The sequence below is a fragment of the Taudactylus pleione genome, unplaced genomic scaffold (genome assembly GCF_031769625.1).
Source record: "Taudactylus pleione unplaced genomic scaffold, aTauple2 ptg000086l, whole genome shotgun sequence".
In the NCBI taxonomy this organism is placed as follows: domain Eukaryota; kingdom Metazoa; phylum Chordata; class Amphibia; order Anura; family Myobatrachidae; genus Taudactylus; species Taudactylus pleione.
In genome coordinates, this window is record NW_028284488.1 from 21,140,143 (window position 1) to 21,163,518 (window position 23,376).

The window sequence follows — 23,376 nt, forward strand, 5'->3', positions numbered from 1 at the left end:
TCTCGGCGGTCTTCATCCCCGGAGTCCTCAATTGGGAAGCGGACTTCCTCAGCCGTCACGACGTGCATCCCGGGGAATGGTCGCTTCACCCAGAGGTGTTTCAGCTACTCGTGGACAGGTGGGGACTGCCGGAGCTGGACTTGATGGCCTCCCGTCACAATCACAAGTTGCCCGTGTACGGGTCAAGGACAAGAGACGCAGGCGCATGTCTGGTGGACGCGCTGTCGGTGAAATGGAAGTTTCACCTGGCGTATCTGTTTCTTCCGATATCCCTACTTCCTCGGGTTCTGCGGAAATTCAAGCAGGACGGCGGCACGCTCGTGCTGGTGGCTCCGGCGTGGCCCAGACGTCCTTGGTACTCTGATCTCAGGAGCCTCTCCATTGCCGCTCCGTACCTTCTTCCTCAGCGTCGGGACCTGTTGTCTCAAGGGCCCTGCCTTTACCCGGATCTGGGTCGGCTGTCTTTGACGGCGTGGCTCTTGAGACAGCCGTCTTAAGGTCTCGGGGCTTCTCCAGTTCGGTTATTGGTACCATGCTCAGGGCACGCAAGCCTGCTACAGCACGGATTTATCACAAGGTGTGGCACACTTACTTTCAGTGGTGTGAGTCCAGACATTATGATCCTCAGGTGTTCCGAGTTTCTAGGATCTTGGAATTTCTTCAATCATTATTGGACCTCTGCTTACGCCTTGCATCTCTGAAGGTTCATGTGTCCGCCTTGTCCGTGTGGTTTCAACGGCGGATTGCAATACTGCCGGATGTTAACACCTTTTTCCAAGGTGTTCTCAGGATCCAGCCTCCCTTTGTGGCTCCTTGGGACTTGGCGGTGGTTCTACGGGTCCTGCAGGGTCCTCCGTTTGAGCCTCTTGAGTAGGTGGAGCTCAAGTGGCTGACATTTGCTTCGGCCAGGAGGGTGTCTGAATTGGGGGCGCTTTCCTGTCGCCCTCCTTTCCTGATTTTTCACCAGAACAGAGAGGTGCTCCGCACTCGTCCTGAGTTTTTGCCCAAAGTGGTCTCGAAGTTCCACATTAGTCAGGAACTTGTTGTGCCAGCTTTTCAGTCCCCTGATCTTTCAGCTGGTGAGACTTCCTTAGATGTGGTCCGGGCGCTTAGAATCTACGTGGACCGGACGGATTCGGTTAGGAAGTCCGATTCCTTGTTTATCCTCTTTGGTTTTCACAAGAGGGGTTGGCCTGCCAACAAACAAACGTTAGCCTGTTGGCTTCGTTCCGTTATTTGTGAGGCTTATGCACAGGAGGGTTTACCTGTGCCAGCCTCTGTTAAGGCTCATTCCACTCATTCTGTGGGTCCTTCTTGGGCTGCTAGACGTGGAGCTTCTGCTGTTCAGCTGTGTAAGGCGGCCACTTGGTCTTCAATTCAAACGTTTTTGAGGTTCTATGCGTTTGACACCTTTGCCTCTCAGGATGCATCCTTTGGGCACCGGGTGCTCCTTTCAGCACAGGAGCGTCCCTGCCCTTAGTTGAACTGCTTTGGGACATCCCCAAGGTCAACCCTGTGGACCCCCTATGGACCCTGAAGTAGAAAACAAGAGATATGGTAAGAACTTACCTTTTGTTATCTCTGTTTCTACGAAGTCCATAGGGTCCACAGGGCGCCCGCCCTGACGCACCTGGCTTCAAATGGGCTGTGTGGCTGGTCACCGGTTTTCCGTCTCCCATTTCTGTGAGTATGGTATCTTGTGTGTTCCAGTCTTCCTTCTCTCTGTTTAGTCTCCTCCTCCGGCCTTGGCTGCTTACCAACTGAGGTGCTGTGGCTCGGGGGCGGGGTATAGAGGAGGACGGACCCAAGTGCATCCTGGGAGCAGCTAAAGTTTTAACTGCGTGGTGCCCATGGATCCAGATCCAGCTATACCCCAAGGTCAACCCTGTGGACCCTATGGACTTTGTAGAAACAGATAACAAAGGTAAGTTCTTACCATATCTCTTGTTGTTTGTACATTGCACAATAGTGCTTATTTTTAATACAGGAGTCACATTTCCTGCTGCAATCAGAACTCACCAGACCTGTCATTTGTTTTATGTTTCATGCCTTTATTCATCCACAATATACATAATTCACCTATTGCATATGTCTAATGTCCATGGCAGATACCGTTATTCTGCCTCACCCAGTATTTAACAACTGATTCTGTGAATTCTCTTCCCTTTTGAATCTACAGCACGTTTTTACTGTATGCATTTATATTCCATGCATCACCTTGTATTCATGAATAAATTTTATTTTATGTCTACACTGACCTATGTCATCTATACGGTCGACTCCATCACAGCATTTATGTTGAGGAGCGCCTAAATACATGGTAATACCTACCTTTAGACACACAATATATATATACACAGTCGAGTCACATTATGACCACCAGCTAATAGCCAGAGTAACCGTTGTGTGCAGCACGGATAGCAGTGTGACTCAATAAGGTGCTGGTAGGTTGGAACAGGTATCTGGAGCCATGCTGACTGTAGTGCATCCCACAGCTGTTGGAGGGTGCGTGGTAGAGTATCCATAGAGCGAGCACAACGATTGAGGTAGTCCCACAGATGCTCATTTGGGTTCAAGTCCGGGGAATTAGGGGGCCAGGGAAGTACTTGGAAGTTTTGGTCGTGCTTGTCCAACCACTGTCCGACATTTCTAGCCGTGTGACATGTCGCATTGTTTTGCTGGAAAATCCCATCCACCTTAGGGAAGACAATCCGCATGTATGGCTGTAGGTGCTCTGCAAGGATGGATTCATAAACAAATTGGTTGAGGGTGCCTTCCACATAGATGAGTGGGCCCAGAGAATGCCATGAAAACATTCCCCAGACCATAACGCTGCCACCACCAGCTTGTGTTCTTCCAGCAATGGTTGCAGGGTGTTTGGCGTGTCAGTCTAGAAACATCGGAAAACAATGTCCATCCGTTCGATGAAGCAGAAAACGTGACTCGTCGGAGAAGGCAACCCCTTCGCCAATCAGCAAAGGTCCAATTCCGATACAGGCATATGTAAATTGAAGCCTTTTCCGCCGATGCATCTTTGTTAGCATAGGTGCAGTGACCATCTGTTTGCTTTGGAGCGCCTTACACAGCAGGGTTCGCTGAACTATCGTTTTAGACACGCCTGGTGGCCCCCAGGTTCCTTTTGATGGTGAGCCGCTCCACTGTAGCATTTCGGTTGGCCCTCCTTCATAGCCGACATTCACCTCTCACATCAATGGCACGTGGTGCTCCGCAGTTTCCACGTCAGTTATTTGCAATAATGCCAGTCACAATACACGTTCACTACAACAGCTAGCAAACTGCGCTGTTTCAGACATACTGCCACGCTTGGCCCAAAAGCCAATAATCATCCCTTTTTGCAACTCTGATAAATTGCCCCTTTTACCCATGACTGCAATGAGTGATGTGTGCAGACAGCCTATCGCACGCCTTATATACCCAACAAGCCAGCGCATGGCACGTAATGTAATTCATGGGCTACGCGCTGCCGACAAAAGTAGGAGGTGCTCATAATAATGTGACTTGACTGTGTATTAGGTCACTGAAATGAAACTGATTTGAAGATTATATTCGACATGTTGTGTTTCCCCAAAGCAAAACAATGTCTTAAAATAAGTTGTAGTATATGAGGACAAGTGGTAACTTATCCTATTCCTGAACCATTTGGTAGTTTAACTGACTTTTTGGATACAACTTGTATAAGCAGTTACTGGGAAATACAGCGTGGTAGGGATGTTTACTATCATCCATGTTTGCAGAGAAAACGAAGAATCTGTAAACGCTACTTATAAATTGGTATCTTTTCATTTAGACATTGGCTGAAATAAAATCAGATTTTACAAAAACAGCTATTGACTCCATATTATGTTTTATAACTTTTTATTTGTTTACAATGAAATCACGTTGCAGGAAAATACAACTTAACACTCAATTGTTTGGGTTTGTTTTTCATTAGCTTCCACCCCCTAAAAAACAAATGACCCTGCTATGGAAGGATTATAATATAATGCACACGCAAGCTTGTAACATTTTCTATCAAACATTCTCCTGTAAGAGTCAGAACAAATTTTACAACAAAAGACAATTAGAATATGAGCAACAATGGCCTAGAAATAATACAAGAAGTCTGCAGAGAAAATACTTTATGGTCCTTGGAAACTAGTCTTCCTTTTTTTAATATAGTTTGAAAACTGTTCTATGTACACTAATTCGATAGTTCTTAAATGTTTTGACGCTGGTAAAGGTAAGAAGGAGACAGTCCATCGTAATGCCACTGGCGCCACTGTTCCACCTGCTCACGGGTACGCTCCTCCTGTTCTGTAGACAAATGGAAAAAGGAAATGTTAGAGCTGCTGGTTATCTTTTTCCTTGGACTTATGAATGCATGTGCTGTGACAGCATAAAAAACAAGTACCGCAGCAATATTTTATTACAACTATTATGCTGGGTACACACTAGACTATGTGTACTCAGCGATGCGACCCCTAAACCCCACCCCGCAAACGAGCTGACCTATCGGGCGGCCGGTGCACACAGGGCGAATAGGTGCCTGATATGCTGGCCCTTGTGGCATCCCGCTGCATGGGGTAGTCAGGTGCATCGTCATATTGGACTGCATGTAGGGAAGATCAGGTGATGCAACTGACGACCCCATGGGAGCGCACACTGCATGATGTAGTGCATACACACTGGACGATTTTAACGGTTTGGCGTTCTGATGCGTAGAAATCGGGCAAATCATTAAAAAAAATTGCCTAGTGTGTAGGGCCCTTTTTAGTCTGAGTGCTTCAATTATTCATCAACATTTTAAATTACTTTTCAGCTTGGTACACTGCACACCGTAGTCAATGCTCATGTCATTGTACCTCCTGTGATAGTCTAGTATGGAAATATACGGGTTCTCTATTTAAACCTCTTGCTCATGTACTGTACATTTTCATTTCTACATTACATAGACTAGGATATATGTCACATAGGACAAGCTACAGTCTGGTACTGAGGTTATGTAGGCTGTCTGTAATCTGACATATAGATGTGAGGCATTGGTAACTGTTTCTGTGGAAATTGGTTTGTTTTTCTTCCCAAGGACAGACAAGTTCCACTATGATTTCATGGTCTAGTCACCATGCCAGTCTAAATCACTGCTTGTGTATGTGTTCTAGAAGCGTACCCTGCTCAAATAACATTACCCAAATATTTCCATGGAACAGTGACCTTTCCTTAAATTTATGGGACTAGTAGCCAAGGTCTTTCTCCTAGCCAATAATTTATAAAGCGTTAGGGGTTTCTCTGCACACGTTCCTAAATATGTAGCTGTATTGGAGAAAGAAAACTATTTATTCCACGGGGATGTAGTCAGCATCCTGGCGTGCGGGATGCCGACTGTCTAAATACCGGCGCCAAACTCCCAACAACAGTATACCAACCGCCGGCATCCCAAAGGTAAATATCGGCAGTTAGGGGAGGGGGAGGTTAGGTCTAGGCACCGGGAAGTGAGTGTTGGCTTTAGGCACGGGAGGGAGGGGTAGGGGTTAGGGTTAGTGCTAGCATACTTATGGGTGTTGGGATGCTGCTATTTGTATTCTGATCAGCGGCATCCCGACCGGCGGCAATCCATACCCAACCCATTCCTTGGTCTGTAGAACTGGTGCGATGCTTTTGGTTACAGGTTTGGCAGTTTGCAAAACAAAATATGGCCTGACCTTCCTTTCACCCCAGTATGGACAAGTTTTGGAATGACTCAACCTGGCCTGCGGATTTCTAAGGGTTGTAGGAAACTTCTCGCTTATTAGTGCAGCGGCCAAAAAACAAAACAAACATTGACTCTTCAGGTGTTGGTGCAGCCTGGCGTTTCTCCATTTAAGTTGTTCAGGGAAAAATTGTGCTATATTTTTTGCGTGGACTGGCTAGAATCTACCATGTCTAAGGGGATCCCAGTTAAATAATTCTTTGAGATGTGGGAGGGCTTTATAGGGACTCTTCCTACAACAATGAAATTTCCATTACATGTATATAATAGCTTTCATTCCGCATCTTGGTATAAGTTGAGAAATATAGATTATGACCCACCTATACTGTTTGAGGAGGGGGATACCTTAATGTGAAACTTCTTTTGATAGTTCCAGTATGTTTTGAAGACTTTTTTTTTTTTTTTTTTATGAATTTCTTGTGATATTTTGCCTGCTACTTTTATATATACATTTTTATTGTTGGCTGCCTTTTGATCAGATCTCAATGTCTCTAGGCTGTCACGTGTTGGACTTTAAAATTTGTGTTAGCAAGCAAGTGCTGTAAAGTATTGATCATTTTCTTGATTACTACTGTCTATAGCAAAGCCACAGGTAAGACCTTTATGCATTTATAACTATATAGCTAGTCAGTTGTGGGTTGAACTTTGGGGCGTGGGGCCCCTTGAATCGCTCTGGCGGGTCCACCTCTGGACAGGACCAGTTAACACATTATATCACTCTGTTTTGTATTTATGTAACATTTTCACACTTATTTTTCACTTTTCTAACACTAAGCAGCTACTTACATGTGCCTAACACTTCTACACTTCACTGCTATCTTTCATTTGTGTGGTTCCCTGGGGTGCTTTGGCTGGGCTGGTTTGGGGGTGCCCCACACTCCAAACATGAACCCCTATAATGATAGGGACTTAACCGATTAGGTTACCGTGACGTTGGTGGGTAAGCTCAAAACTTTGGTCAAATTTTTCCCAAAAACCTATGTCAGTATAGACCAAAAAAAGCAATAATTATAAATCGAATGTGAAGAAAAAATTTCAATCACACATAATAAAGTGTAAACAGTATATCAGTATATCAGTGGTAGCCAACCCTGGTCCTCGAGATCTACCAACAGTGCATGTCTTCCAGGTTTCACAGAATCACAAGTGATATAACTAGCTCCACCTGTGGATCTTTTCAAACGTGTTGGTAATGAATGTACTTGTGCACCTGCTAGGTGGTCTGGAAAACGTGAAATGTTAGTAGCGCTCGAGGACCGAGGTTGGCTACCCCTGGATTATATATATATAATGTGTGTGTGTCTGTGTGTGTCTCTGTCTCTCTCTCTCTTTAAGGGGCCAAAAGTAATGGGACAAACTAAACAATCCTAAATCTAACTTTCACTTTTTAATACTTTGTTGCAAATGCTTTGCAGGCAATTACAGCCTGAAGTCTGGAACATCACCAGGCGCTGGGCTTCATCCCTGGTGATGCTCTGCCAGGCCTCTACTGCAAATGTCTTCAGTTCCTGCTTGGGGCATTTTCCCTTCAGTTTTGTCTTCGTCAAGTGAAATGCATGCTCAATCGGATTCAGGTCAGGGGATTGACTTGGCCATTGCATAACATTCCACTTTTTAGCCTTAAACTTTGGTTGCTTTTGCAGTATTCTTCAGGTCATTGTCCATCTGCACTGTGCAGTACCGTCCAATGAGTTCTGAAGCATTTGACTGAATATGAGCATATAATATTGCCCGAAACACTTCAGAATTCATTCTACTCGTTTGTCAGCAGTCACATCATCAATAAATACAAGGGAACCAGTTCCATTGGCAGCCATACATGCCCACGCCATGACACTACCACCACCATGCTTCACTGATGAGGTGGTATGTTTTGCATCATGAGCAGTTCCTTTCCTTCTCCATACTCTTCTCTTCCCATCACTCTGGTACAAGTTGATCTTTGTCTCAACTGTCCATAGGATGTTGTTCCAGAACTGTAATGGCTTTTTTAGATGTTGTTTGGCAAGCCATAATCTGGTCTTCCTGTTTTTGTGGCTCACCAATGGTTTACATCTTGTGATTGAACCCTCTATATTCACTCTTGTGAAGTCTTCTCTTGATTGTTGAATTTGACACACATACACCTACCTCCTGGAGAGTGTTCTTGATTTGGCCAACTGTTGTGAAGGGGTTTTTCTTCACCATGGAAATAATTCTTCTGTCATCCATCACAGTTTTCCGTGGTCTTCCGGGTCTTTTGGTGTTGCTGAGCTCTCTGGTGCGTTCTTTCTTTTTAAGAATGTTCCGAACAGTTTATTTGGCCACACCTAATGTTTTTGCTATTTCTCTGATTTGTTTGTGATTTTTCAGCCTAATGATGGCTTGCTTCACTGATAGTTACAGCTCTTTGGATCTCATATTGAGAGTCGACAGCAACTGATTCCAAATGCAAATGTCACACCTAGAATCAAATTGATAATGAAATAACGAGGGAATAGCCCACACCTGTCCATGAAATGGCTTTTGAGTTGATAGTCCCATTACTTTTGGCCCCTTAAAAAGTGGGAGGCACATATAGAAACCGTTGTAATTCCTACACCGTTCACCTGATTTGGATGTAATTACCCTCAAATTAACTCTGAAAGTCTGCAGGTAAAGCACATCTTGTTTGTTTCATTTCAAAGCCATTGTGGTGATGAATAGAGGCCAAAATATGAAAATTCTGTCAATGTCCCAATATTTATGCACCTGACTGTGTGTGTATCTCTATCTCTCGCTCTCTTTTACATATATATATCACTCTCTATAGCTCGCTTGCTCTCTATAGCTCTCATATATATATTTTTTTTTTAGTCAAAGCCGGATGATTGGCTGAGACCAGATCTTAAAATTAATATTGAGCGACGCCATTTTTGGTTGCCTCTGACGACGCCATCTTGCGTCATCAGCGTGAAACCATGGTGTGTGATGCTAATATGGTATTAGCATCGTGCGATTGCATTACCACTGCATACTGTTTAAAACCCTATCATACCCCATACGCACGGATACACATATAAATATATATTTAAAGACTTCATATATTCAGTGATGCAGACTTATCTTGTAGACATGTCTGTGACAAATAATCAAGAATACACAAAGATACTGTGAGTGTTTACTTCAAATATATACACAGTATGTCTTTGGCAATTGAAATATAACCCAGACACTGATATGCACAATTGGAGTGTCCTAAATGTAGATTAATAAATAATTGCCAGACATGTAGCTATTGTTAACAAATATCCAATTCTGATGTATTTAAGTTGTATTAGGGGAGCCTTTTGTTAAAATTATCTGATTGTTTGCTAAGGCTTGCTTCATCCATGAACAGGACAAAACCCCATTGTCTCAGTCTTTTAGTCCAGACAGAAGTAAAATAAATAATGACCAGTTTGAGGATATAATATATGTGAAAATGTGTGTGTGTGTGTGTGTGTATATATATGTATGTATGAATGTTTATATATATATATATATATATATATATGTATGTGTGTGTGTGTGTATATATATATGTGTGTGTGTATATATATATATATATATATATATATATATATAGATAGATATGTGTGTGTGTGTGTATATATGAGACTTGGATGCCCGGCACTCCACTCCAATAGTGTACAACGGTCCAGGTGCCCGTCCTGTAGCAATGTCAGAAGTGGCGATAAACAAATAGAAAAAACTGGATGGCACCATGAACAGGACAAAACCCCATTGGTCATTATTTATTTTACTTCTGTCTGGACTACAAGAATGACAGTTTGAGGATAGATATATATATAATGTGTGTATATATATATATTGTGTGTGTGTATGTATATATATATATATATATATATATATATTGTGTATATATGTGAGGGGAGCTGTACTCGGTTGCCACTATGCAAGTAAAGGCTTGACTGCTTGAAAAAGGTCGCCGCCTGTATGTAAGCCAAGATTGATACTTTGGAATAAATAAGCTGCATTTATATTGGTGAGTGCCATCTTCTTTAACTGTATATGTATATATATATATATATATATATATATATATATATATATATATATACACACACACACTTAAACGATCACATGGGTATCCACATTGTGTGCGCACATAGATATACAGTTGCAATTATAAATGAAGACACACAACGCATACTTACATATAATCATAAATATACACGCACTCATAAAAGGTTCCTTAGTATAAAGGCTAATAGAAGAGATCTACAAGTTATGGATTATAGAGAATTGTGTCAGAATGTACTTTGTATGTAGTGTCTATTGATTAGTTAAAACACACACAGAAAGCCATTGGAGGGCTGAACTACCATTGTACCAACTGACCTATGACAGAAGGACCAATAGGATTATGCCAACTCGTTTATATTGTATTGCCTAATCTCTGTAAGGATTTATATGCAAGCACCCTAGACCCGTTAGTCATATTCTTTCTGTTGACGGAGGCTTCACCTTTGATGCCGGAAATCTGTATCCAGAGCGCCTGCGGAATGTATTGACTGTACCCTGTTTATGTATAATCTTTTGCGCCAATTGTATTTTAGATCAAGGCGTGTAACTATCTGCTTTGTAGTGAATAGTATCTTTTTGTGCTTCGGAACCACAATCAGAGTCTGGAAAGCAATTATTTATTGTGTGACCTATAATGCTATTTATCGACATTTAGAGTGTATAGATAGATGGGGGGCTCATAGTGAAATCTCTCAGCAAAAGGGTGGAGGCGCCATACACAGGAAAACGCATTGTGCCTTCGAATGCCTGCTACCACTTTGTTGCTGAGAGACCGCTATCCGTTATTGTGAGTTAAAGGAGCGCTGATTACAATCCAGGGACAAGGGAGGAAAAAGTTTTATTTTCCTTCATTGATTAAATTTCATGTTAAAAGGGGAAGTCACACAAATAGCGTAAAGGTAATAATACGTTTTGTGTAGCGGTCGCATTATTGTGTATGCGACTAGTCGCACAATAGCATATACGTATTTCCTGTATTGCTGCCATGTGTTTAAACAAAGCCATTGATATTGCATTGTGATATTGGTAGCGTGATAACATTGTTGGAAGTACCTTAGTCGGTGCTGCCATATCTGGGAAAACGTGTATTTTTCTGCGCAGGAAAAAGTGTAACAGTGAATGAGTGTTGGTAGGGGTAACATGTTCCCTAGCTAGCGGTATCGTAAGACCCTTAGGGGCTTGAGGTGCCTGGTGTTGGCCTAGTGGCTCGGTAGTAGATACCGAAGTCTATACACACAGCAGGTGTAGTTGTTGTTTTGTGTTGGGTATCGGCTCTGTGTGATTGCAGCATCCAGTGATCAGTTATGGTTATTGGGCATTGTTATTGAACTGCACAGTTGTGGCATCTTGTGAACTGAGCAGTGGTGGACGAAATCAATGAAAAGGGTAAGAATAATTGGAATGCTTAAATTCTAGCAGTGCAAAGTACTCGAAAAGGGCTTAGGTGCGTGGAAGCAGCCTGGTTATTCTTCCATATGTGTGTGGGCGCAACCTGTTAATATCGTCCACAGGTAAGTGAAAGTAGCCTTGACATTCTTTCACAGATTTAAATCTCTATTGAAAAGTTTAGTGTTATTTTCCCAAGATGGGAGCCAAGCAAACGGTAGAGATGTTAGATGATGTGCTGCTTTTGGAAGCGCCGATCGGGTCGGCACGACATATTATGCATACTAAGTACGGTGCTTATGCAACTAGGTACTGTGATGTCTGGTTTAAAATGACGAAGAGTGTGAAACAGTTTCCCAGAATTGGCAGCTTTGATAAGGAGGTATTGACAATGTCCGAGATAGCATCTGTAGGGTGCACTCTCGAAAGAAAAAGATAAAGTATAACGATTGTTTAAAGTTGTGGCAGCACGAGGGGAATACGTGGTTTAGGGGTGTGCATGCGACGCAAACCAGCATCGCGTGCACGATGCAGGGGAGTGCGCACACGGCGCTAAGCAGTATTGCATGGGCACCGCGAAATAGCACGCACAGCAAGGTAGCGTTGCGGAAGGTAATGTCAGTAGTTCACGTGCACCAGAACCGCCCTATTCAGATGGGGGTGAAGGTACAGTCAATCTCAGAAATCATTAAAAAAATTTAAGTCACCCACAGGAAAATGTAATTATAGATGATGATGAATCCACCGTAAATTCAGCCATTGCCCAAGCTGTTAATCTGCAACCAGCAGGGGCAGCAGTTGAAACCGGTGAGAGTAGTGGAGAGCGTGGCAGGAGGGGAATATTATTCGCACTTAAAGAGTAAGTCCAGCAAAAAAAAAAAAATTAAGTCCCCTCTAGGACATTGCACCTCTAAGGAAATGTAATAAGTGTGTGTAAGCCTCAAGTCATTGTACATGTTGGTAAAATCAAGTGTCCTTGTTTACAGTAAACATTGAGATTAAGAACTGAAGCACACGAACCCCTGCAGTATACCTGCAGTGAAACTATACAGGGCATGTTTTTAAAGCATTGGATCTGATATGTAGATGATTTATTGTTGTACTCTGATTTTGTTTGTCATGTTTAATGATACTAAACTGTCGTGCTTCATTTCTCATAAACAGGGCACAAGGTTACAAAGAACAAACTACGGCCATGCCATACCTGGGTCAAATACTTGAAACTTTGTCTAAACCCAGGGGCTACAACATTACTGTTAACAGCTGTTCCAATAACAGGGCAGACGAAGCTGCAAAAAGGGGCAGCAGGTTTAAGAATAAATATGACTGTTGATCAAAGGGTGGTTTTTCAAACTGGTGATATGCAGAAATTAATTGATTTGCAAAATTTGTGTTCCATTCAGGAAAAGGCAGTCTGGAGATCAAAGGGATGTGAGCCAGAGTCCTCTGGACTCTGGAGAGATGAACAAGGTAAGCCAGTGGCTCCCAAGGCATATTACCCAAGCTTGGCTGAGGCAGCGCACGGTATGACTCTGACCTGCATTGGAAAACAATACTGTCCGAGTCATCACATATCCCTCCGACAGACAGACCTTTTCAGGTAATACAAATTGATTTCATCCAATTACCACCCTGCAGGAATCTTAAGTATGTATTCATTTGTGCGGATGTGTTTTCTAATTGGATAAGAGACATAGCCAGCTGCCACTAATACTGCTGTATTCACTGACAAAAAGGCTGTACAGGAGTTTGTATGCAGATACGGTATCCCTAGAATTATTGAAAGTGATAGGGGTACTCATTTCACATGGGATGTATTCCAAAACATGTGTAAGTTGATGGGTAATAGCGTCAGGACCACCCCCCAGGCCGCCTCTTAATCTGTCCCCCTTTGAGATACTGTTCGGTAAGCAACCTCATTTGATTGTAAATCCACAGGATGATTTAAAGGGTAATAACGAGGTTACTGTGAGGTATCTTATAAAAATGAGTAAGCTATTGAAACAACAACAGCCGAAATTGAAAATATTGTCACCTGATATGCCTGAGACACTGTCATGATGTTGAACCTGGAGAATATGTAATGATCTGTAATTTCTTGCGTTCAGGTTGTTTGACTGGTGGGAAGGACCGTATCAGGTGCTGCTGACAAGTATGACATCTGTGAAAGTAGCCGAGAGATACCTGGGTCCATTCCAGCCACTGCAGAAAGGTTAATCACCCGGAGGAGATACAAGGCGGAATCGAGGCAGATAACGTGGACCTGTCAATTGCGAGCCTGTTCCGGGAGAGTTGGTGACTGCAGTGGAACACCTGAGCTAGAGAAATATACAGACCACTATTCCAGCAATGGAATGGCGGGCTGTGATTATGGGGGGTGTATTTCTTTCTGGGTTTTTCTCATTTTAGTTTGTCTTGGGATGTCTCATTTCTGTGATGGAGGACAGAGGACGGAGAGGGAAGCTGATGGTGATATCAATGGAGTGGAGTTGGGAAAAGGAGTGCTAAACCAACCGGGGGAGTAATCTGACCAAACACAGTACAGTAATTGTTAAGAGATCTTCTATGTTGGAAGCTCGGAGACAGTGTGAAGGTCTATCATCTGAGGTTTATTGTATTTGTGAGTTTTGTGGGTCCTTAGTTGATGAGAATTGCAACCAGCAGTACCAACCAAAGTATAACCAGTATTTTGGTGGGTTTCCTTTAGAGGATTATCATACTATGGTGGGCAAAGTTCTAAACCAGACTGACTGTTGGGTGTGTTCTCATGTGCCTCAGGGACAGCATAATGTAGGGTTAGTGCCATTTCCATTGAATGTCTCTGAGGTTTTCGAATTACAAAAAGGGAAGACGCTGGCTAGAAAATTTCTAAACACCAAACCACCTCATTTTAAACTCCACCAGTACCAAGTAGATAAATCACTTTTATGTTTGAACAACACCAATTTCAATAAACCAGGAAGTTGGGAGGTGACAGTGAGAAGGTCATAGTCTGGTTATTCCCCAAGAGCTGATAATGAACCTATAAATTTTGAACTGTTACGCACAATTCGGTTGGGTGGAAGACACTTTCGGTATAAATATACACTAAGTAACATAAAAAAAATGATTGGTAGGGTACCAGAAGGATATTGTGCCAAGATATTACAACGCGAAACTTGTATGAGTCAAATGGGAGAACCTGAAGTAGGATCACTTGCTAGGGAAATGTGTGGGTTACTTATGTTTACTATTCCTTATGTTCTCCCCGATGATGTATATTTTATATGTGGTAGAAAAGCGTATAAGTGGCTCTCTCCGAATCCGAAGGTTTGTGTTATCTGGGAAGAGTAGTCCCAGAGGTTATGACCCTTACACATGGTGAAATGCTTGGTATTCATAAAAACACACCATTACCATATCTTCACACATAGTATGAACATAGAGACAATAGAAATATGATACCTGGTGATGTACATAAAGCCACACAGTTAATTAGTGAAACAACTGGCTTTCAAGTTTTGGTAGCATTGGATCCCACCAGGATCGCTCTGGGTACTCTAAATTTTAGATATATCCAAGATCTTGCTAAATTAATAGATATCACCGAGATGTATGATGAAACATTGTGGTATACAGGTAGGGAGTTGCAAGCTTACAAGAAAGAACTGGTGCAACATAGACTAGTGTTAAATTATTTAACAGCTGTCACTGGAGGGTATTGCGTAACTTTGGCAACCCAATTTGGTGTAAAGTGTTGCACATACATTTCAAATAACACTAGTGACCCCAAGGAGGTGATAGACCGGAAGATGGATGAAATTCTGCCGCTGAAATGGGGAGTGGGTCAAGGAAATGGTTGCTAGTATAGGTAAACTCCTGATCCTCCTATTGGTTGTCATCTTAGTAATTGGCGTATGTGTCAGGTGTGTTCCTACTGTGTTGAAATATGGAAAATGTAAAGATAAGGTAAACCGAAAGAATGAAATTTTGATGGTGGTTAGCAGTAACAATATGAGTCTTGAGGTAAATGTAGAACTACATCACAACCCTGAACTAGAATGTACCATCAGATGATGTATAAATTTAGCCATGCATGAAATGTGTTATTAAAATGTTATTTTAAAACATCTTAAATTATGTAAGTCCCTATCCCCTTCAAGACTTCCTTCATAGGTTAGGTGAATCCCCACATCTTTCCCATGATCTCCCAAGATCCGCGGTGTGCGTATAAGGGTAGTTTTATGTCTCCTTCCCCCCCAGAGACACATTATTGATGGTTTAATGACCACATTGTGCCATCCCATAATATAACATTAAATAATATCCCATAGTGTAAGACTAAAAATAAAAAAAAGACCAAAGTGTGATAGCGTGTTTGCTATCAAAGGGTGGACTGTCGAAGCTGGATGATTGGCTGAGACCAGATCTTAAAATTAATATCGAGCGATGCCATTTTAGGTTGCCTCTGACGACGCCATCTTGCGTCGTCCGCATGAAACCATGGTGTGTGTGATGCTAATATGCTATTAGCATTGTGCGATCGCATTACAACTGCATACTGTTTAAAACCCTATCATACCCCATACGCACGGATACGCATATAAATATATATATTTAAAGACTTCATATATTCAGTGATGACAGACTTGTCTTGTAGACATGTCTGTGACAAATAATCAAGAATACACAAAGATACTGTGAGTGTTTACTTCAAATATATACACAGTATTTATGTGGCCATTGAAATATAACCCAGACACTGATATGCACAACTGAAGTATCCTAAATGTAGATTAATAAATAATTGCTAGACGTGTAGCTATTGTTAACAAATATCCAATGCTGATTTGTTAAAATTATCAGATTGTTTGCCAAGGCTTGCTCCATCCATGAACAGGACAAAACCCCATTGTCTGTCAGTCTTTTAGTCCAGACAGAAGTCTATATAATAAAATATATAATTTTTAAATATAATATATATTCAGCGCTGTACCCCATACAGTTATCGATGGCCGTCACCTCAAATATGCAGAAATGCATGGTTGGAAGCGTTTTCAAATAATTTCTAGGGATACTTTGCTGCCATGCACATACATTCATGCTTAAGACCTTTTATGGTTCAAGTGAACCTCCATCTCATCTCCGTTACCACCAAATTCAACCATGTCAGATGTATCTGTTTTGCCTTTGTAAATACATTTCAATAAACATTAACTTTTATAAAGCCCGTGGAATATACCTATCTTATAAAACCAAAACAGATTGTAAGAACTGCATGCAGTATACCTAATAAGACCAGGTGGTGTGTACAGAAGATCAGTATTATAGGATAGTTCCACAGCCAAAAGCTGTATTCGTTTCCAGATTAAGAATATATGAACACAATCAATATGTTATATACAGGGCACAAATAGTTACAGTATGCGTGTGGGCACTAGTCCCAAATTAGGAGCATTCTCCAATAGAGATTTACTTCTGGAACACAGTAATACTCGAGCGACAGAGGCTGTATTAAAAGCTATGTCCAGTAATAGTAGGTTGGGTACACTTAGCAACGTCAAAATACTGGGAGCACTGGCCAGCACCATACATATATAGTCTCCGTATCACTGTTAAACGAGTCACTCCCAACTGGTAATTTAATCAGCCAATAAAGTAACTTGTTAGGATGTGACAGACTGCTGACTGGTCATTTGTCTCTTTGTTAGCATTAAGAGTGGTTATTAAATTGAGACATCTGGCTACATTTGGGACCTGTATATAACATTGATGTTCATATATCCTTGGAGGTTTTTTGCAGCATATACAGGTACATACTAACACTATTTTTTTTCTGATTAATATAGTCTTTATATATTTTTGGCTTACTTGGACGCTTTATGTATATTAGTGCTAGACTAGTACATTGCTGTTTTATGTTTTTCAAAATTAAAAAGGAACTAGTGATAAATTCTGTCTCTGGATTAAGGAGAATTCCTTTATACTCTTCTTACCGATGAACACAAAGTAAAGATTGAGGGTTCTCCCTGGCCCAATCCAGGTGAAGCGAGACCAACATATTTTAAAAGGTGCAGTGTCTAGTGCAGGATGATCTGTTTTGATTGCTTAATGTAACCCGATCTGTGGGATGTTTAGTCTCTCAACTCTGTTTGTATATGACATATGCTGGGTTTGGACTCTGCAAACTGTTCTTTGGGCACACGCAAAAAGATAATGAGGATGATTCAATTGTTTATCCAGCAGCTATTTTCTTTAAGGTTCCCGACGGAGCAATTCACCTCAGGAGGGGTGAGAGCAAAGATGTGCGATAAACCCGTGGTTAGATAACCAGTACTTTTACATTGCTAAACCCAGTCTAATAGAGTGTGAAGACTGCGATAATTAATGAGCGCCCAGAACAATTGAATTGCATCACTGGGTGCCCATTAATTATCACGGCTAAAAAAAATGTGAATTGCCCCCATTGAGTTTAGACCCTTCAATGTTGGTAGAGTACTGAAGAGTATGCATCTGGGATGATAGTGAGAGAAAGGAGTGCTCACATGGGCACTTTGGTGAACACCTCATTGGTTTATGTCGCACCTATGATAATATTTGTATATATAATAAGGGTCTCTTCACCCACTATTTGCAGATGACCTGTATAAGCCACGTTAAGGTTTTCTGAAGGCCAAATCAAATTAAATAAAAATGCTGCTGTGGGTTTATTAACATGAACCATACACTGTAACCATGGCAAATACTGGTCTTTAGAACCCTACCAGGCTGGGGACCTAGGACTATGTCATTTGCCCTAAAATACACTGTTTGCATGATCAAGCACATTTTAGGAGTGTGAGATATAAAAGGGAAAACCAAGTTCTTACCATCCTGCTCTTCTTCTACATAGTTCTCAAACTCGTTCCTCTGTTCCTCGTAGTACTCTCTCCGGCGCTCATCTGCTGACAGTCTCTGTCGGTTCTCAGCTGGAACAGTTAAACGCAACTTAAATTATTATTTTATTTTGCCATCCATTGTAAATACTAAATGACATGGACAATCAGAGATTTACCCATAAACCTGGTGGTGTGACCGTATGGTACATATTATTTATTTTTTTGAGATTGGGAAAATGCATTATTGATATAGAACAAGTATTCCATATAGATCCATTTTCTGGGTCTATCTGTATAGTTGAGACTGTTGACAACTCTGGGCTATGAATAATGATTGTTAATTCACCAGTGCTGTATCTTGTGCCAATGGCAGCATTAGTATCTGAACAGAGCTGACCCCGCAAAAGTGAATAAATAATTATACTGTTTTCCTCTTCCACTTAAAATAACTGGATGTCTCTGTTGATAAATACATGTGAGGGTATTCATTTTACCACCATAATTATAGGGACACTGAAAGTCACTGTAATTATTGGCTATTTCATAGGGCTTTTCTGGCATGTTTAGCCACGTGTTTATTTACCATTGGAGTATTTGGTGACTGGAAATGCTTGTAAAGTGTGTGCTCATGAGGACCTGCGAATCTGGATTTTTCTTTTAGTACAACTAATTTTTTACACACAATAGGATGTTTATTTTATCCAGAAATCTCTTCCCAACAGGTTTGTTTTTCTTTCTCTTTTTGTATCCGCCTTGAGCGATTGCAATGAGGTGGTTGTAGGAAGCATCCAAGGGCTGCTTCTCCCAATGTTAAGGAGCTAGCAAAGCATTATTGCACATAAATGACATGACATTTTGGAACATCTTTCGCAATATTACATTCCAGAGCAGACTCTAGCTAGACCCTAACTATAGATCAGTGAACCAGGGTCCTGCTCTGTGTGACACATGCACTTTTTAGTATAATAGAGTTGCCTGTCCCCTTTTTTGCTTATACCAGCTCCAAATAAGGAGATTAGTAAGAAATGTTGATGCGCAGTTGTAAAGAACATTATACTGATATGCTAGATGGCATCATCAGGTCCTAGTTATGTATACATATAAAATGTACGTTCCTAAATGTCACGCACAAGGCCGATTTTAGCATTAGTTACAGCAGGCCTGAGCCGCGGAATGACTTGTACTTTCCTCTTTAATCTACAAAAAAAAAGGAAAAACAATTTGATGGAACTGTAAAAAGATGAGTGTTGGTTTAAACGAAGTAGAATTAAGTGTAGATGATTTACTACAGGAACATTAATTGATAAAGGGATAAATAATTAAGAGTAGGACCCATAGTCTGTTCTGTAACCGGACTGTCGAGGTTGTTCTGGTATAGCTAGTACATGGGGGGTAGAATTAGGGCCTTCATGCTTCTGTGAGATACATCTGTCCCTGGTCACACACAAGCTGTCCTATTCAACACACATCAACATAAACTTTGCTGCTAACTTGGAAATTAGAAAAAGTTTTTGTCACCACTTGAACATTTACTATAACAGAATGAGATGACCTACAAGGCTCAGGCTTTGTGCTGCTGTAGAAATCTGTATAGCTCTTTGGTATATTGTCACTGTAGATCAGTGGTTCTTAAACTCTGTCCTCAGGACCCCACACAGTTCCATTTTGTATCTCACCTAGCATGTGCACAGGTGTATTTATTACTCACTGACACATTTTAAAAGATCTACAGGTGGAGCTAATTAGTTCACTTGTAATTCTGTGAGGAGACCTGGAAAACATGCACTGTTTGGGGTCCTGCGGACCGAGTTTGAGAACTTGTGCTATAGACTGACCTTTGGTATTTGTTGTTATGACTTGCACATGCATATGCTGTCTTGCATTGCGCTTTTTCAGGGCTACCGAGACACATACGGCGGGCCAAGGTGATACAGGGGATGTGGCCATGCCCAGTCTTTCTCCTCCACAGCTGGCCCAGGCCATTTAGATGGGATGGGTACGGGATGCCAGCTGTCAAAATCCCAAAGCCGGCATCCTGACAGGGTTAGGATACTGACACCTGTTGGTAGATATCCTAACCCTCACTCCCCCCCAAACCTGCTACTTACCTCTGGGATGCCGTCACCGGAATACTGACAAGCCCAGGCCTGGGTAATTAGCTCCCATTCCCCCTCAGTGCCTCTGTTCATTGTTACCCAGGGCTGGGAATTTCTACTTGTACAGCAGTTAATTTGGAAAACAACTCTAAATATATAGGTATAAAATGTATTGACTAAAAAAAAAAAAAAATTGTAATTGCCGTCACAGGCAAAGTTGCAACCATTAAAAGATGTGTCCAGGTCTGCACCATTTATAATGTGTATGCATGCTGGTTTGCATATGTCCTCAATTATGCAAACATGCCCTTATGCTACTCACCCTACATTACAATGCCCCTTCCTGCCACTACAGTAGCAATCTGACCTATATGTCAGGATAACAAAAGATCTGTATAGGCCTATTTTTTTTTGTGCGATGCAAACTCAGAGGTCTCTGCATCAGCGCCATCTGTGCGCATAAAAAACAACTCCTGAGATGTACATAGAAGATTCATTAATAAAACCGTACACTTAACATTACCGATCTGCCCACTAATCATAGGACAGACAGACACCTCAGTATTTTCTCCATGCTGCCCTGCACCTCCTGCAGCTGCTTGGTGCTGTCCAGCACATACCAGACGTTCTGCTGCTCTGCCTAGTGCACACACTGCATAAGTGAAACAGCCCTTCATTGTACAGAGCAATGCAAACACCGCCGGAGGCGGAATACCTGAGATTTAAGGAAAAGGGCTTCCGTGGTTATGTCAAAATAATCTGACTACTGTACAGGTCTTAATATTTTGTTCCCTTCATTTCTATAGACTAAGCACACAGGACAGATGGAAGTGTATGTCACATAATCCATGTACTTTCTGTTTCTCTGACTGTCAAACATTTAACACTAGATTGGTCATACAGTAGATGGGTTGCCAATACAGAAATCAAGTAAGTTCTTAAAATACATCAATATACAGTGATATCATATGTTTATATATCTACAGAAGGCCAGACGAAGTCCTGCAGTGCAAGTAAAATATTCAGTATTCGTTTATTGTGAAGTATGATATTTTGTATAGTATAAAGTTACTGGTCAGTATGTTCGGTTCCCATAATAAAATCTTGCACCCGTGTCATAAATCATGTTATTAGAAGCATCTTCATATCCAAAGGTAACAAACAGATGCATTCCAGTAATATATCCTCCTACCAACAGCAGGGATCCTGGGCAATTTCAAGGAAACTGTGGGACAGAAAAGTAAACAAGTGTGCACAAAACACCCTCACCATTTATTTCATCCTGGGATTTAGGTGATCTCTTGCCACGTTTCTTGAAAAAGTTTGAAGCCTCAGATTCCTGCATGAAAATCTTCTTCAAACCTGGGGTGAGTGTGATAGGTTTAAGGATTTATGTTAATATCTAGAATACAATATCCTGCCAAGACTATCAATCCCCCGCTGGAGTCATACTCGGCACACACAGTGACTTCAGTCATCATGCTGAATATGTACATATATCACGTATCTGATTTAAAGTGTCCCCTTGTCTTTTGTACATTGAGTTAGTCTTCAAAATCGAGACTTCGGATCACATTTACTTACACTAATAATTATGATTCGTGATCATTAACTTACTTTCCTTACTCTTCGCAGCCCCAGCATCACTTTTTCTAACTGAAGCACTTTCCCCCACCTGGAAAACTAGAGAAGGAGGAACATAAAGGTGAAAGAGATGAAAACAATTGTACTTGGATATTATACATCTTTAATGCCATAGTAAATGTTCTCATTGTTTTTAGAACTAATGTCAGTGTATAATTACCAGCTGACATAACAGTTAATCATACAATGCTAGTTTAAAACTATTTCATTGTAACTAAGATTGTTTTAAATTAATGTTAACATTTTTAAAGTTTTTCTTTTAACTGAAAAAAAAAATGAAATAATTGCTAAATTATGTTCAATGAAGGTAGATATATTTTGTACAGTCTGCTAACATATTAGTACTTTTATTGTAACAGAATACCTGCTTAAATGAACTTATAAGTAAATATTCAGTAGTCCATTGATAATACACGACACACACCAAGGTATCTGCTTTAGAATAAGCAGATTGTTCTTACCTGCTAGGAGAACCACTGCTGCCGCAAGTGACAGAAACACAACTTTTTTCCAGCTCATCTTTGCAGAGATTCCTTTTGCTTTGTATGGGCTGCAGGGAACTGAGGGAACTTCGCAAATTCCTCATGTGTCAGATAGGAAGGTGAGGCAGGGAGCTGGAACCTATGGGAGGAGGAGGGGCATGATGACTGAGTACCCATAGTCCCAGCTAATCCTATACTACAAACATGCAACCTACAAATGGAATAGGGTGACAAGCTGGTAATAGATAAACAAATGACATTTTGACCCTTGTCAATATTGGCAGTTTAAGATTTACTTATTCAGGTTAAGAAACAATTATTCTACCATTTAAATTATTTAATAAATTATTGAAAGTTCTCTGTTCTCTAAATTTCTCTTTTATTATACAGGTGTCAGATATGTGGACCCTAATACATTCTTTGGACCTTCTCCAGCTGGCTTTGTTTTGAATATCTGACCATTACAGGCTGGGTGAGGACATACTTGTTTTGTTAGTCTATTGAGAGTTCTCCTTATTTTCTATTGCACAGCGCACATACAGTTCCAGTGTTCACTTGGTTATATATCCTACTATTTCTATTAACTAGTTTTAAAGATAAAATTTGGCTACACTTTTTTTTTTTTTTTTTTTCTTGTTTATGACAATGTTTAAGAGTAGGCATTTTTCACACTTATTCCTCATCGCACTTCCTAGAAGGTGATATTTACTGTCTAGTGCTCCTAAACGGTCTTATTGTGTGTTGTTGTTTTTTTTAATCTTCTTTCTTGAATACATCTTTTATGATCTGTGGTTGAAATGCATCTTTTGTTATCTATCTTGTGCACTGCTGTGTTACTAACAATACTGGGAATAATATGCAACTAAATGCTAATGCTAGTATCAGCCCTTCCCCTGGTGTACAAGTGTGCGTCTGCCTGTGCAAGGACTGAGACGCTCACGTTGTGTGTCTTTAGATGCACAATCCCGAGGGTGTGGTATAAGAGAGAGACAGTAATTAGTTAGACAATGTCTAGATAGACACCAGATGTTAGACAGTCAATAGTTAGACAGGGAAAAAAGTTAGACACAAACAAAAGTCACACACACTAAAGTTAGACATGTAAAAAGTTCGACAGG

General features: G+C 41.1%; 1 protein-coding gene across 1 annotated transcript; it reads right to left on the reverse strand.

The window, feature by feature from the left end:
* Nucleotides 1-3,905: 3,905 nt before the first annotated feature.
* Nucleotides 3,906-22,363, reverse strand: UCMA (upper zone of growth plate and cartilage matrix associated). The gene is made up of 5 exons (XM_088468916.1): nt 22,238-22,363; nt 21,750-21,815; nt 21,402-21,494; nt 18,028-18,126; nt 3,906-4,314 (listed from the first exon to the last, which is right to left on the reverse strand). Exons 1-5 carry the CDS (start codon nt 22,293-22,295, stop codon nt 4,217-4,219), a joined length of 414 nt encoding a protein of 137 aa, XP_088325042.1. The 5' UTR covers nt 22,296-22,363; the 3' UTR covers nt 3,906-4,216.
* Between the last annotated feature and the right edge of the window lie 1,013 nt (nt 22,364-23,376).

Excerpts from the sequence above, each read along its gene's own strand:
- UCMA (XM_088468916.1), bottom strand. The coding sequence starts at position 22,295 with ATGAGCTGGAAAAAAGTTGTGTTTCTGTCACTTGCGGCAGCAGTGGTT. Across the intron at positions 18,127-21,401 it reads ATCCCAGGATGAAATAAATG|CTGAGAACCGACAGAGACTG; the intron begins GTGAGGGTGTTT and ends TAACTGTTCCAG. Across the intron at positions 4,315-18,027 it reads TGTAGAAGAAGAGCAGGATG|AACAGGAGGAGCGTACCCGT; the intron begins GTAAGAACTTGG and ends ATTTGTCTACAG.